We start from the raw sequence: 16,155 nt of genomic DNA on the forward strand, positions 1-16,155 counted from the left end.
CTGGATACAGATTTGAACTGAACCTTCTGACTCAGAAACAAGCGAGAAGACATACTGGACTTTAAAAAAAATGTTTCTCTCTCTAAAATAGTTGCCAGAGCTGTTGAGATTCTCTAGCACTCTGTTTTTATTTCATTCAAAATTCAGGCACTGTGTTTGATATAAAAGTAGTCACCTATTATAAAGTTATTTAAAATTACAAAGAGGTGGCAGAGTAAATATGGAAACAACAGGCAAGTGGGTTATGAATACTCCCAAAAGGGTTGAATACCAATACAGATGATTACAATTCTGTAGTTTCTACGTAACTGTATGTAAAATCATAAGTAATTCATTTGGTGTGCTGCATCAACACGAGTAACTGAGCAACATTAGATATGTTAATGCAAACATAAAGGGATTACAGTTTAATGAATAGTAAAACAGTTTAGAGTAAATTTTCTTTATTTTTCACAATCTGTCATTGAGTGAAATGTAACAGGTTACAGCAGAGCTTCATAACTTCACTGATGTTCAAAGAATTTTTTTTTCAATTGAAGTTGATTTCAGTCTTGTTTAATTTGTATGAATAAATGTGTGGTTCCTGTTTCTGCTTTTTAAAACTGAAAACATTTTTTCTCTTTGGGCACGACAGACTGAATAACCCGTGCTGCCTGGAATGAAGTCGTACAAATCTCCTGAGTACTTCTTCAGCTCGTCGATAGAGATAAAACCTAACCAGAAGTATGAAAACAAATGACTACAGTTAAAACAAAACTGTTCCCTTTCACGCACTTTCCTAATAGAAACATTAATCTACTAGGTACTTTTACTTCTTGGGAAACTTGCTCCAAGATGCAGTGACTTCTAATTATCTAATTTTTGATTCATGATCTCAATGAAAACTGAAACTCAGAGAATTAAAATAAAATTTCAAATACAACCAACATATCACATGCTGAGAACAAAAACAGAAGTTGCTGCAAAAGTGCAGCAGATCTGGTAGCATCTGTGAAGAAAAACGAGAGTTAATGTTATTGGTCCGGTGACTCTTCCTCTTTGCTTTTGATCACGTTGAGGCTACTGTAAGTGTTGGAAGTTTTATGACCCCAAAGCAGCTAAGAAACCTATTTTTCATTTTATAATATCCAAGTAAATAACAATGGTAATAAAATCGGGAAATGCTGGAAAATGCAGGTCAGACAGCATTGATAAAGAGAGAAACAGAGTTAACATTTCAGTTCTGTGACCTTCAAATCAGAACTGCAGGAAGTTAGAAACATTACAGGTTTTCAGCAAGTGAAGGAAAAGGGGTGGGGAGGAAGATAAGTGAAAGAGAAGCACTGTAACAGGGAGGGGACAAAGTGATTAAATGTCAAAAATGTCTATGGCACAGGGCCAAAAAAACAGGCAATGAGATAAGCAAAGAAATAAAAGATACGTCTAGAGAAGGTATGAACGGCTTGAATTGGAATAGTTGCCATTCAGAAGCCAAGTAAAGGAAGTTAGCGAGAAACCAGAAAAACTAAATCAGAGGGGAACAAAATAAAATGGGGCATAATACAATATTGAACTGAAAATTGAGTCCAAAAGGCTATAAAAATACCCAGCTAAATGGTGAAGTGCAGTTCTCTATTGAACCTGAGTTGAATTTAAATGGAACATGGTAGTGGGCAACAGACAGAGAGGGGTAGCACGATGCAGAGTTAAAATGACAGCTGAGTAGAAGCTTGGGTTGATGACCATGGATTGAACAGATATATTCTGCAAAACTCTCACCCAAACAGTATTTGATCTCCCCAGTATACAGTGATACATATGAGAATTTTCATAGTGTTTAAGAAGTTGAGTGAGGCGTAAACACCAGCATGTTTTTAATTATGCAGCCACGGACTTTACATAACTTCACACAATAAAAAGACTTCTTAATTCAAATGTTTCTCCACAATACCAGAGACTTTGGTAAACTAACAGCTAGAGTAAAAATAAGCTTTGATGAAAAATAAGCATTTTCACAGTGCAGTATGTGAAAGAAAGTATAATATCTAACAAGAATACACAAACTGGAGGAACACTCTTAACAAAGAGAGGCTGGTGGAAGAATGTTGATCAAGAGTGCTGGAGGCGACAAGAAAATTTCAAAGGAAGCACATCCCAAATGTTGTCTATGGAGAATGAGAGGTTAAGGTCACAACTTGCATTAATATTGTTTTTCACAATCGGAGCATGTCTCAAAAATATCAATCCATTGGCTTTGAATGTTTAAGACATAGTTACTGTAACAACTACAACTTCCCTAAACAGCAGTAAGATAAATGATTAAATAATGTATTTTGATGACATTCATTAAGACAATAATATGGGGATTTTGGAGGAACAATTCTTCTTGGAACAGTGCAATGGGATCTTCTGCAAACTCAAATACAGAGAAATGGGACTTCAACCTAATGGAACAAACAAATATCACTCATGAACAAACACACTATCCAAACAAACAGAAGGGTCTAGGCCCGAAACGTCAGCTTTTGTGCTCCTAAGATGCTGCTTGGCCTGCTGTGTTCATCCAGCTCCACACTTTGTTATCTCGGATTCTCCAGCATCTGCAGTTCCCATGACCTCTGATCACTAAGTACTGAATTGAAATAACACAGTAGCTTGCTTGTTTAAGTTATGCAATATCTGTTCAACACAACATGTAACTCATAGAAAAAAGCTACCACTAAACTAGCACAGTAAAATGAATTAAATTCAGGCACTTTACCAATAATGAATAAGTTATAATGTAGAATATAGATATTGTATTGTATTGATATAGATATAGCCCTCGAGGTTGTGCCGACCTGTCATACCGATCTGAAGCCCACCCAACCTACACTATTCCATGTACGTCCATATGCTTGTCCAATGATGACTTAAATGTACTTAAAGTTGGCAAATGTACCTAAAGTTGGCGAATCTACTACCGTTGCAGGCAAAGCATTCCACTCCCTTACTACTCAGAGTGAAGAAACTACCTCTAACATCTGTCATATATCTTTCACCCCTCAATTTAAAGCTATGCCCCCTCGTGCTCGTCGTCACCATCCTAGGAAAAAGGCTCCCAATCCATGCTATCTAACCTTCTGATTATTTTATATGTCTCAATTAAGTCACCTCTCAACCTTCTTCTCTCTAACAAAAAGTCCCTCAGCCGCCTTTCCTCGTAAGACCTTCCCTCCATACCAGGCAACATCCTAGTAAATCTCCTCTGCACCCTTTCCAAAGCTTCCACATCCTTCTTATAATACGGTGACCAGAACTGTGCGCAATACTCCAAGTGCGGCCGCACCAGAGTTTTGTACAGCTGCAGCATAACCTCTTAGTTCCGGAACTCGATCCCTCTATTAAAGCTAAAACACTGCAGGCCTTCTTAACAGCCCTGTCAAGCCTGGGTGGAAACTTTCAAGGATCTGTGTACATGGACACCGAGATCTCTCTGCTCATCTACACTACTAAGAATCTTACCATTAGCCCTGTACTTTGCCTTCCGTTTACTCCTACCAAAGTGCATCACCTCACACTTGTCTGCATTAACCTCCATTTGCCACCTCTCAGCCAAGCTCTGCAGCTTACCCATGTCTCTCTGCAACCTACAGCATCCTTCGTCACTATCCACAACTCCACCGACCTTAGTGTCGTCTGCAAATTTACTAACCCATCCTTCTACTCCCTCATCCAGGTCATTTATAAAAATGACAGCAATGGACCCAACACCGAACCTTGCGGTACACCACTCCAGGATGAACATTTCCCATCAACTACCGCCCTCTGTCTTCTTTCAGCAAGCCAATTCCGATCCAAACTGCTATATCTCCCACAATCCCATTCCTCCGCATTTTGTACAATAGCCTATTGTGGGGAACCTTATTGAACGCCTTGCTGAAATCCATATACACCACATCAACCGGTTTACTCTCATCTACCTGTTTGGTCACCTTCTCAGAGAACTCAATAAGGTTTGTGAGGCACGACCTTCCCTTCACAAAACCGTGCTGACTGTCCCTAATCAATTTATTCTTTTCTAGATGATTATAAATCCTATCCGTTATAACCTTTTCCAACACTTTACCAACAACTGAGGTAAGGCTCACTGGTCTATAATTACCAGGGTTGTCTCTACTCCCCTTCTTGAACAGGGGAACCACATTTGCTATCCTCCAGTCGTCTGGCACTATTCCTGTAGACAATGACGAGTTAAAGATCAATGCCAAAGGCTCGGCAATCTCCTCCCTGGCTTCCCAGAAGATCCTAGGATAAATCCCATCTGGCCCAGGGGACTTATCTATCTTCACACTCTGTTGGATTTCTAATTCCTCTTCCTTGTGAACCTCAATCCCACCTAGTCTAGTAGCCTGTATCTCAGTATTCACCTCGACAACATTGTCGTTTTCTAGAGTGAATACTGTCGAAAAATATTCATTTAGTGCTTCGCCTGTCTCCTCTGACTCCACACACAAACTTACCACTACTATCCTTGATTGGGCCTAATCTTACTTTTGTCATTCCTTTATTCCGTAAATACCTGTAGAAAGCCTTAGGGTTTACCCTGATCCCATCTGCCAACAACTTCTCATGTCTCCTCCTGGCTCTTCTGAGCTCTCTCTTTAGGTCTTTCCTGGCTACCTCGTAGCCCTCAAGCACCCGGAGTCTTCACACCTCATCCTAACATAAGCCTTCTTCTTGCTCTTGACCAGAGATTCCACCTCCTTCGTAAACCACGGCTCCCGCACTCTACAGCTTCCTCCCTGCCTGACAGGTACATACTTATCGAGGACACACAGGAGCTTTTCCTTGAATAAGCTCCACATTTCTAATGTGCCCATTCCCTGCAGTTTCCTTTCCCATCCTATGTTCCCTAAATCTTGCCTAATCTCATCATAATTGCCTTTCCCCCAGCTATACCTCTTGCCCAGTGGTATACACCTATCCCTTTCCATCACTAAAGTAAACATAACAGAATTGTGATCACTATCACCAAAGTACTCACCTACTTCCAAATTTAACACCTGGCCGGGCTCATTACCCAGTACCAAATCTAACGTGGCTTCACCCCTTGTTGGCCTATCTACATACTGTGTCAGGAAGCCCTCCTGCACACACTGGACAAAAACTGACCCATCTATAGTACTCGAACTATAGTGTTCCCAGTCAATATTTGGAAAGTTGAGGTCCCCCATGACAACTACCCTGTCTCTCTCACTTATATTTATAATTTATATTTAAATATAATTTATTCTGGAGTCTGAATTTTGACATGGCGGCATATGGGCTTGGTCAGTATCTAAGAAGGGTTTAATGATTGACATGTAAGTATTGCTGCAGCTTTCTTTTAAGACACAGGATGAAAGAAACCTCCTGCAGAGTAATGGGAATTTGGTTTCATCCAGTCGGCTTTATGAGTGAATACTGTAAACAGATGTGCATTAGACTTCAAGTAGATGATTCCAGAATTGTAAATAGTTGGTTTATTCTGTGTCGCCTTAAATTCTTTAACATAATGAAATTGTCTTTTACTGTTAAAACCAAATCTGCAGCATAAGGTGCATGAATTTCAGTCAAAGACCACCTTGGTGAAACCAAAACAAAAATGATCTATCAAGCCAGATTTCAGTCTGGCATTTCATTTTTCTAGTAATAACATAACTGACGTCATAAATTATAAATGCAATCTATTTCTTACCAGTAACCATGTTGTTTACAGGGTACGTCTGTTGAACATGACAAGTTGTAGCTTCAAATGATGGCGTTTCAATGCATAAATTCTGGTTTCTGCTTTGAAAATGTTATACAGCAACATTTTAGAACAAACTTCAAATACCTTTGCTTACACCTGAGATAGTAAAGCAACTACCATGACATTTATGGTTAAAACTGAGAGAGATTTGATGTACTCCCAAGAATTTATATCAGTTTTTAATGCTTTTGTTTGGCAGCAGTGTAAATGATGCATTTAGAAAATCTCAATGTGTCCAGGCAATGACTGCTGTGTTACAAACCTGCACAAAAGGTTAACTAAAATATTAGAAAATATCTATGTTAGGTACTTAGTACAATGTATTATGAATACTTACGAGGTACTTCAGTTGCGAAATGCCCATTGGTAAACAGTTTCAGGGGTAGCACTGTGGTGGGGCACATTTTAATTCTAAATGGTCCTCTCCTTTAAGAAAATACTGTCCTTTCCTTTACAATAGCATTCTTCAGACCCCTACTGACTTATCCTTCGCTGAGAACTTTGCATCATAACAACAAAAAGGAAGTTGATAGTTCCAGCCTCAGCTGTGATCCTATAGTTCTTAATGTTTTGTTACTTTCAGCATGCCACTTTCCAGTGCTCCTAAATGATTTAAACTTTCTCTCCCAACCCTTCAAAGTAGCTAAATTATCAGGTACCTTATCTGTTATCTGGATGAGTAGAAATTTCCCTCAAGTAAAATATTCAGAAGTTTCAGTCCCCGCACCAAGTTTCATTTCAGCTGTCACTCCGTGCTCACTGATTTGGCCTCTCTATATCAGTAATTCCTCTGGATCTAAAGCACTCAAGGATCTCTATGCTCATTCAAATCGATCCTCACGCGCATCTCCAATTTAAATTCTCTACCATGGGTGGTCACACCTTCTGTTGCCTAGGCACTAAGATCTAGAATTCCAACCTTACACCTCTCTGCCTTATATTCTTCTTTTACCAACCTTCTTAAAGCCTACTTCTTTGACCCAGCTTTTGATCACCTGACCTAATATCTCCTTTTGTGTCTTGGTGTCGTGTTTTGTTTTATAAAGTCCCTGTGAAGAACTATAGACTCTTTATTATGTTAAAGGCATCATACAAAAATAAACTTCAACTGTTGTTATACGAGGGCAGGTTACTTCTGCTATGTGGCATTCATAATCCTGAGGTAACCTGGTCTCTCCAAAGGAGAAACATACAGACACTGATTTAGAGAAACTTCACATCAACTAGTCGATAATAACTGATGCAGTTCTTAAGGATTGGGGAGTATCTGATGTAATCCCACTGTTATACAAAGGTAGAGGAAACAGGCTGTATAAACTGGCTAGCCTGACATTGGCAATGGGGAAAACGCTCAAGTCTGTTATAAAAGATTTAAAAACTGAGTATTTGAAAAACAGTGACAAGGTCAGATAGGTACAGAAGAGAGTTACGAAAGGGAAATCATGCTGGACAAAACCAATGAAATTTTTCAAGGATATAACTCGCATATGTGATAAGGGGGAGCCAGAGATGTGATTTACTTTAACTTTCTGAAGGCTTTTGATAAGGTCCCGCATAAGATATTAGGAGCTAAGAATAAATGAGTCTTTTTCTGAGTGGCACCCAGTGACTAGTGGGGTACCAGAGGGCTCAGTGGTTGAATCCCCAACTACTCACAAGTATATTTATGACTTTGATGACGGTACTAAATGTAACTTCTCCAAATATACAGACCACACAGCTGGACAGGGACATGAGCTATGAAGAGGCTGCAGAGACACATCAATGTGATTTGGACAAGTTGGGTGACTGGGCAAATGCATGGCAGATGAAGTATAATGTGAAGTTATCCAGTCTGACAGCAAACCAGGAAGGCAGATTATTACCTGAATGGTGATAGGTGGAGAAAGGCAAAGTGGAATGACACCTATGTGTCAATGTACACATATTACTAAAATTAAGTCAGCAGGTATAATAGACAGTGAAGGTGAAAAACGGTACTTAGCCTTCATAGCGAGAATATCCTTGCTGCAATTGTACAATTATCTTGGTGAGAAAGATCACACTTGGAGTTTTGTGTGTGGTTTGGCTTCCATATCTGCAAAATTGCCCATAGTGTCCAGAAATGTACAGGCTAGGTGGATTAGCCTTGGCAAATTACAGGGATAGGGTAAGAAAATGGGTTTGGGTGGGATGCTCTTCGGAGGGTTGGTGTAGACTCGACGGGCTGAATGACCTGCTTCCACGCTGTAAAAATCCTATATTTCTATCTGAGGAAAGATACTTTGGGTATGGAGGGAGTACAACAAAAGGAAGGCAGGAATGATGACTGAAGATGGATTGGATAGGTTAGGACTATATTTATTGAGTTTAGAAGAATGAGAGGAGATCTCAGATAAACCCACAAAATGATAACAGGACTAGAGAGGGTAAACACAGGAAAGATGTCAATGAATGACCTGGTACCATGGGGTAACAGTGTCGGCCACTGAGCCACCGTGCTGCCCAAAATCTCTTTCAATATTGTTTTGTATTGCTAGCTAGCTCACTCTCATATTTCATCTTCTCCCCATTATTACTTACTTAGTTGTCCTCTGATGGTGTTTAAAGTCCTCCTAATCCTCTGGCTCTGACCGATCTTCACTATATTGTATGCATTTTCTTCCGCTTTTATTCTGTCCCTGACTTCCCTCATTTTTCTATTCACCCTGTTCAAAGATGTTACTGTAAGCCTCTAGAGCAGGTGGGCAATGAATCCAGGCCTTGCAGTCTAAAGCAGGAACACTACCACTGTACTACAAGTGGATTCCCATCTTTCTTGTAATCCACAGTCTTAATTTTAATTCAGGGATTAAATCAAAGATCAAGGTAGGTAGAAAATAAATGAAGATTTCTAGTAATTTGGCACTAAGCATTCTAATTTATAATTTTTTTTGCTCTTTATTCATTCACGGGATGGCAACGTCACTGGCTAGGCAGCATTTGTTGTCCTTCCCTAATTGCCCAGAGGGCAGTTAAGAGTCAACCACATCGCTTTGAACCTGGAGTCACATGTAGGATGGCAGTTTTCTTCCCTGAAGGACATTAGTATCTTTAATGGTGACATTAGTGAACCAGAGATAATAGGAACTGCAGATGCTGGAGAATCCGACACAACAAGGTGTAGAGCTAGATGAACACAGTAGGCCAAGCAGCATCTTAGGAGCAGGAAAGCTGACGTTTTGGGTCTAGGCCCGAAACGTCAGCTTTCCTGCTCCTAAGATGTTCCTGGCATCCTATGTTCACCCAGCTCTACACCTTGTTATCTTACGTTAGTTAAACAGTTGGGTTTTCCCCAACAATTGGCAACAGATTTATAGTAATCTTTAGATTCTTAATTCCAGATATTTATTAAATTCAAATTTCACCATCTGCCGTGGCGAGATTTGAACCGAGTCCCCAGGACCTTATCTGTGTGTCTGGATTAACAGTCCAGCGATAATACCAATAGACCATAACCTCCCCTGCTGAATTAGGCTGAGCCCAAATTCCCAGCAGTGATTACACTTGAATATGTGGAAAGGGGAATTCAAAATTAAAATAAAATATTCACATTTTTGTTCGTGGGTCATATTCTTAAGTATCACTGAAAGTACAAGCCTATGTACATATTAGCAGTGAAGTCAACCAACATTGAGCTAAATTGGGTCATGACATACAATACATTTGTGCATATTTTATTGAAAATGAGTATTCGAATTCTCTTTTTATTGAACATTTCAGCAAAATGAGACTCATCTTTAATTGCACTTTTCATGAGAACGAGACGTTCTGAAGTGTTTTACATGTAGCCACTTCAGTAATGCAAGAAATTATAGTACAGTTTACATCTTAAACAGCAAGGGTTTCTTTCATAGCAGTACAGGATTAGACTGAAGAAACAAACCTGTGCCCACTATTATGAATGTCTTGGTCTATTCTTTCCATTTCTGGGCTGTGGCAGGTTTCAGATCTCCTCTTTTTTGAAAAATCGCCTTTCTCATGTGACTAATGTTAAAATTTAAAACAACAAACAGTGACAATCCTATAGCAACAGTACCTACACAAAACTAATGTGTGGCATTTACGTTGCCTATAAACACAAATACCTCTGGACCCATGCATACCTGTCTGCAGATTTATTTAAAGAACATCAGTATAAGTGTATACATATATTTATTTGCATGTGCCTTCTAAGAAGCTAACTGCCTTCAATTCAATTATAGTTGATACTAAAAGAGGGAATTCCCATGGGGTGAAAAGAGCTAGCTGCAACAGGAGCGTAATATAACTAAATGTACATACGACTAGCGTATTTTAACTCTAGCAAATACAAAAAGAACTGTCAGCAGACACATGGAGATACAGTTCCACAATGAAGAGAACAAAATCAGGCATAGACAAGCTTCATTTGATGAGCACACAATTCATAAAGTTACAGCCAATTACTTCAATCTATGACTCCAAACTATAGTCAAGCAAGGTCACAAATGTTGACAATCACTGTAGGTATTCTTACAAGTCTCTAGAGTTATAGAGGTTCTTTATTACATTTCATTTAGAACACTTGTGCATATCTATTTCAATACATCAATTAATTTCCTTAGCACCTCAGGAACAAAACACAAAGAAAATGACTTCACCTGCTGAGGTTGCAAAGGATTGTCCAGCTCCCAAATGAAATTTCCAACTGCTGCTCGAATTTCTGAAATAATTAAGAGCATGAAATATGGATGAAATATTTCACATATGCATATTGTTCAAAATATGTGAAAAATAGAAATAGTAAAGACCATCTAGTCCATTCCTTTTACAGAATCGTGCACATTTGACTCAATCACCCATTCAATCTCTGGGGCTCCTGTTGTGATATAACTTGATAAAAAAAATGTAATTGTCAAAAATTAAAGAATTCAACCTCATGTTCAACTCCAAATGACTCCCATGCCTCTTATGCTAATCCTGCTTGCACAAATTTTACAAGCAATTCTGATATTGCTGGAGGGTTGCAAATACATATTGCTGAATTAAAAATAAAAACTTTTAAAAGTACAATGACAAATTAAATAATATTTTACAATGCTGTGATTGGTTGGCTCGCTGAGCTGGTTCGTTAGTTCGCAGACGTTTCATTACCCTGCTGGGTAACATCATCAATGCAGCCTCTGTTGAAGCGCTGTTGTGTTTTCCTGCCTGGTATTTAATCTCTCGAATTGGTTACCTCATTTCCAGTTTCACTTCAAAACAGTGTATATATTCTCTGTATTTACTGATGGCCTTCTTGGTGGAGAGCCAAGTCTCTAGAAATTCCGGTGCTTGGCTCTGTCCTAGGATCCTGATATTGTCCTGACTGGTCATGATCAGTACTCAATCATGTCCTTCACCTGGATAAGGAGAACCAACAGTTCGATTGGGACAACATCAGGATCCTAGGACAGGCCAAACAGAGAGAAGCATAGGAATTTCTAGAGGCTCGGTTCTCCACCATGAAGGCCATCAATGAACACATCGAACTAGACCCTATATATACACCACTGCGAAGAAAAACCAAAACCAATTCCAAAGGACCCCAGAGTTTAAATACCAGGCGGGAAAACACAACAGCACTCTCTCAGAGGCTGCACTGATGATGCTACCTAGCAGGGCAAGGAAACGGATGCATACTAATGAACCAGCTTGGTGAGTAAACCAACCACAGTATCCACAACCCAGCTACAAATATTTGACAATAGAAATTCCAAAGTAACAATATGTATTCTCCACGTGACACTTCTACCAGAATATTTTTTGAATTTTCACACATTATTCATTGGTTTTCTTCCATGACAGGCAGGTAACCTACTCTAAAGACCTGATCAATGCTATCATCTAACGGATGCAAAAAGGATTTTTAAAAAATGCAATGGTGTTGTAAAACAAATATTTCCTATCATTAACTGAGTGTATTTCTTTTGCTGCTTGTCAGATAGGGATCACAGGAAGCGAGGCAGTCAGAGGCAAGAGCAAGGAGGTAGCTTCCACAGGTCAACTGTTGCTCCTTATCATTGACTCTGACCGTCTGCACACTGGAGCTAACGGAAGCCTCATCCCGAATTTGGAGCCAGCTACTTTCCTCGCCTGCCAGAGCACCAGGTATCTGAGGTAGTGGTAAGTTGAAACCCATAAGTGAATATTGATTGGCTACTTAATGACTTTCATTGTTGGCAAATTGAGGAAATGTTAAATGAACCTTCTTGCCTTGTATTTAACTGAAGTGGCAGGATAAGGGCAAATATCTCTCCAGGGACATCTTGCTTTATTATTTCCCTTCTCCCCACCTTCAAGGAGGGAATATTCTGCCCCATATCACTATGACTATGGCCTGTTGCCTTCCAATACTCCACACTTAACCTGAGACGCTAAAAGCCAAAGGATGGAAATGTTGCTTATAAAAAGTTGCTTTAAATATAGCTTCATGTAAAAGATGCGAACAGCTGAAGAGTTATAGTTTTCCCTTTTCAAAAGCACATTTAAAATATAATAATTAATCTCTCTGAACAGAAAAAGCTCATAAAACATTGATTAACTACCCAACGGGGCTATTTCAGATGTGGATTAACATCTTAACACACTGATCACCAACAGAAAAGTTATTTTGTTTGTGTTCTACTCTCACCTAAACACTGTCATCAGACCATGTTCATGCAGCTTGCAATTCACAAAGTTCACCCCTCTTACACTCAACGTGTCTTTGTTTTTCTTAACACAAATACAATCATTCCATAGATTTGGTAACCTTCTATTTTGTTAAAGAAGTAATTCCCCACATTGTCCTCTTTAATCACATCTAAGATTTTCCTGTGGGCTCTTCAAGTTAAGACAGAAGTCAAAATCCACAAAGACTGCACGTAACTGCCAAATGATGAAACCAATGTCTAAAAGATTAACTGTCTCTTATCAGCTTAGCACTAACCTTCATGAAGGCAGGATGGAGGAAGCAGAAAATGGCCCATTGCTACACTATCCTTGAGCCCTGACTCTTCACATGCCGAAAGATAACTAGCATGAAAGACTGTAGCCTTGTCCTCTACAAAATCCAAACTCTCAAAGATTCTGGAAGGTAAAACAATATTCATATGACCATGAAGCTGAATTGCATTTAAACAAATAGCTGAGGCAACAAAGTAACTAATTAACTAAATATTCCTTTTCATTTTTTTTTAAAATGCTGTTGAGTCATTTTTAAGTTAAGAACTACAAAGTATCAGTAAGTTTCTCTTTACAAAGTGCCAAACTAAAAAGTAATAGAGGCTAATTTGCTACCATATCTACAGATTAAGATAGCTGTTTCTTTCAATGCTAGTCTTAAGAATGTGGTAACCTCTTCCTTAATTAAACACATGCCTGAGCTTGGATGTTTTTCAGCTTCGAATAACCAAACACTTCTGGTCTGCAACTTTCAAAATAAAAACCATTGTTACAACATAGAGATAGCAAGCCAGACCAAATCACACTTGTTAACACTCAATATTGTAACTCATTGTAACTGGCTCCCCACTCCGGAGCAGCACAGGGTGAAGCCGGAGTCCCGGTGCAGGGAGGGGCGAAGCCCGAGTTCCGGGGCAGCACAGGGGGATGCCCGAGTCTCAGGGCAGCATAACTTACCTGGGTGCAGCTGAATGCTAGTGCACAATAGACCGGAGGCTTGCAGCAGAGCAGGATGGTTGTTAGACCGGGGTCTGGTGCAAGTGGTCAGGCCACATGCTGAGCTGGTGCTATCTGAAATTCTCTACTGGACAGTAATGTCAATCCTTTAACTATGTTATAATTATCTTATTTCTAACTTATTTTTGAGACATTGTAAGTAATGCTACTACTTTTCCTTTCATTCCTCTTTTTGTATCCAAGATTTTTACCTAGGTACTTGTAACTAAGATGGTGCCACTAAAGGTTGGAATCCTTAGAAGAGGCTTTGCAGTGGGGTTAAAATTGTTTCAGAGGTAGTAGGAACTGCAGATACTGGGGAATCCGAGATAACAAGGTGTAGAGCTAGATGAACACAGTAGGCCAAGCAGCATCAGAGGAGCAGGAAAGCAGACATTTCGGGCCTAGACACATGTTCAGACCTTTTCTGAAGGGTCTAGGCCTGAAACGTCAGTTTCCTGCTCCTCTGATGCTGCTTGGCCTGCTGCGTTCACCCAGCTCTACACCTTGTCATCTCTGGTGCTATTAAAAGTAGCCACTGTAAAAACTTTTCATGGTACTACTGTATTGGAGTACACATGACAATAAAAGATACTCAATTCAATTCTATACAATTCAGTGAAATTAAAATATCTGATGACTCAAAATTGCCAAATTATTCCTGATCAGTGGTAAGAATAACTGATAGCAGATATTTGGGGCGGCACTGTGGCTCAGTGGTTAGCGCTGCAGCCTCACAGTGCCAGGGACCCGGATTCGATTCCAGCCTCGGGTAACTGTCTGTGCAGAGTTTGCACATTCTCCCTGTGTCTGCGTGGGTTTCCTCCAGGTGCTCCGGTTTCCTCCCACAGTCCAAAGATGTGCAGGCTAGGTGGATCGGCCATGCTAAATTGCCCGTAGTGTTCAGGGGTGTGGGTTATAGGGGGATGGGTCTGGGTGGGATGCTTGAAGGGGCGGTGTGGACTTGTTGGGCCGAAGGGCCTGTTTCCACACTGTAGGGAATCTAATCTAATCAAGCGTACAGCTTGAAATTAACCATTTATTAATACTGTAACTTTAGCAGAGCAAACAACAGGCAATCTAATTAATTTCAATGATTGGGTTTAAATCAATCTTTGATCATAACCCCACTCGCACACATGTACTGATAGACATATTTAGGGTATAAATTAAAAGAAAGATAAGAGTTGAAATGGGATAGCTTGATAGCCTTTTCAACAATGAATACGATGCCTTTATGAAACTCCTTGAAAGTTGCTTTGATTTACAGGCACATGAGATTGTGCTTTGCTTGAAATACAAGGTCATCAATCAATGCAAGCAGCTTCCAGCAAGCTCTGAAGCATATTCACTTATTTCCTGTAACTTGGCTTCTTTTCTCAAAACATTAAATAATTCTTTAACCATAGGACAAGGAGAAAACAACCAAAAACTCTTGTCCGAGATAATGGGAACTGCAGATGCTGGAGAATTCCAAGATAATAAAATGTGAGGCTGGATGAACACAGCAGGCCAAGCAGCATCTCAGGAGCACAAAAGCTGACGTTTCGGGCCTAGATCCTTCATTAGAGAGGGGGATGGGGAGAGGAAACTGGAATAAATAGGGAGAGAGGGGGAGGCGGACCGAAGATGGAGAGTAAAGAAGATAGGTGGAGAGAGTATAGGTGGGGAGGTAGGGAGGGGATAGGTCAGTCCAGGGAAGATGGACAGGTCAAGGAGGTGGGATGAGGTTAGTAGGTAGCTGGGGGTGCGGCTTGGGGTGGGAGGAAGGGATGGGTGAGAGGAAGAACCGGTTAGGGAGGCAGAGACAGGTTGGACTGGTTTTGGGATGCAGTGGGTGGGGGGGAAGAGCTGGGCTGGTTGTGTGGTGCAGGGGGGGAGGGGACGAACTAGGCTGGTTTACGGATGCAGTAGGGGAAGGGGAGATTTTGAAACTGGTGAAGTCCACATTGATACCATATGGCTGCAGGGCTCCCAGGCGGAATATGAGTTGCTGTTCCTGCAACCTTTGGGTGGCATCATTGTGGCAGTGCAGGAGGCCCATGATGGACATGTCATCTAAAGAATGGGAGGGGGAGTGGAAATGGTTTGCGACTGGGAGGTGCAGTTGTTTGTTGCGAACTGAGCGGAGGTGTTCTGCAAAGCAGTCCCCAAGCCTCCGCTTGGTTTCCCCAATGTAGAGGAAGCTGCACCGGGTACAGTGGATGCAGTATACCACATTGGCAGATGTGCAGGTGAACCTCTGCTTAATGTGGAATGTCATCTTGGGGCCTGGGATGGGGGTGAGGGAGGAGGTGTGGGGACAAGTGTAGCATTTCCTGCGGTTGCAGGGCAAGGTGCCGGGTGTGGTGGGGTTGGAGGGCAGTGTGGAGCGAACAAGGGAGTCACGGAGAGAGTGGTCTCTCCGGAAAGCAGACAGGGGAGGGGATGGAAAAATGTCTTGGGTGGTGGGGTCGGATTGTAAATGGCGGAAGTGTCGGAGGATGATGCGTTGTATCCGGAGGTTGGTAGGGTGGTGTGTGAGAATGAGGGGGATCCTCTTAGGGCGGTTGTGGCGGGGGCGGGGTGTGAGGGATGTGTTGCGGGAAATACGGGAGACGCGGTCAAGGGCGTTCTCGATCACTGTGGGGGGAAAGTTGCGGTCCTTAAAGAACTTGGACATCTGGGATGTGCGGGAGTGGAATGTCTTATCGTGGGAGCAGATGCGGCGGAGGCGGAGGAAT

The 16,155-nt window shown here is 40.9% G+C and overlaps 1 protein-coding gene across 1 annotated transcript in view; it reads right to left on the bottom strand.

The window, feature by feature from the left end:
- Nucleotides 1-544: 544 nt before the first annotated feature.
- The window catches only part of terb2 (telomere repeat binding bouquet formation protein 2), a 28,564-nt gene continuing 12,953 nt past the window's right edge, over nt 545-16,155 (bottom strand). Inside the window, exons 4-7 of the mRNA XM_059640188.1 lie at nt 12,702-12,841; nt 10,393-10,454; nt 5,699-5,726; nt 545-713 (exon numbers count right to left, since the gene is read on the bottom strand). Coding sequence (XP_059496171.1) covers nt 556-713; nt 5,699-5,726; nt 10,393-10,454; nt 12,702-12,841 — 388 coding nt within the window. The 3' untranslated portion in view covers nt 545-555. The remainder of the gene's footprint in view (nt 714-5,698; nt 5,727-10,392; nt 10,455-12,701; nt 12,842-16,155) is intronic.

This window comes from Stegostoma tigrinum, chromosome 36 (genome assembly GCF_030684315.1).
Source record: "Stegostoma tigrinum isolate sSteTig4 chromosome 36, sSteTig4.hap1, whole genome shotgun sequence".
Taxonomy (NCBI): domain Eukaryota; kingdom Metazoa; phylum Chordata; class Chondrichthyes; order Orectolobiformes; family Stegostomatidae; genus Stegostoma; species Stegostoma tigrinum.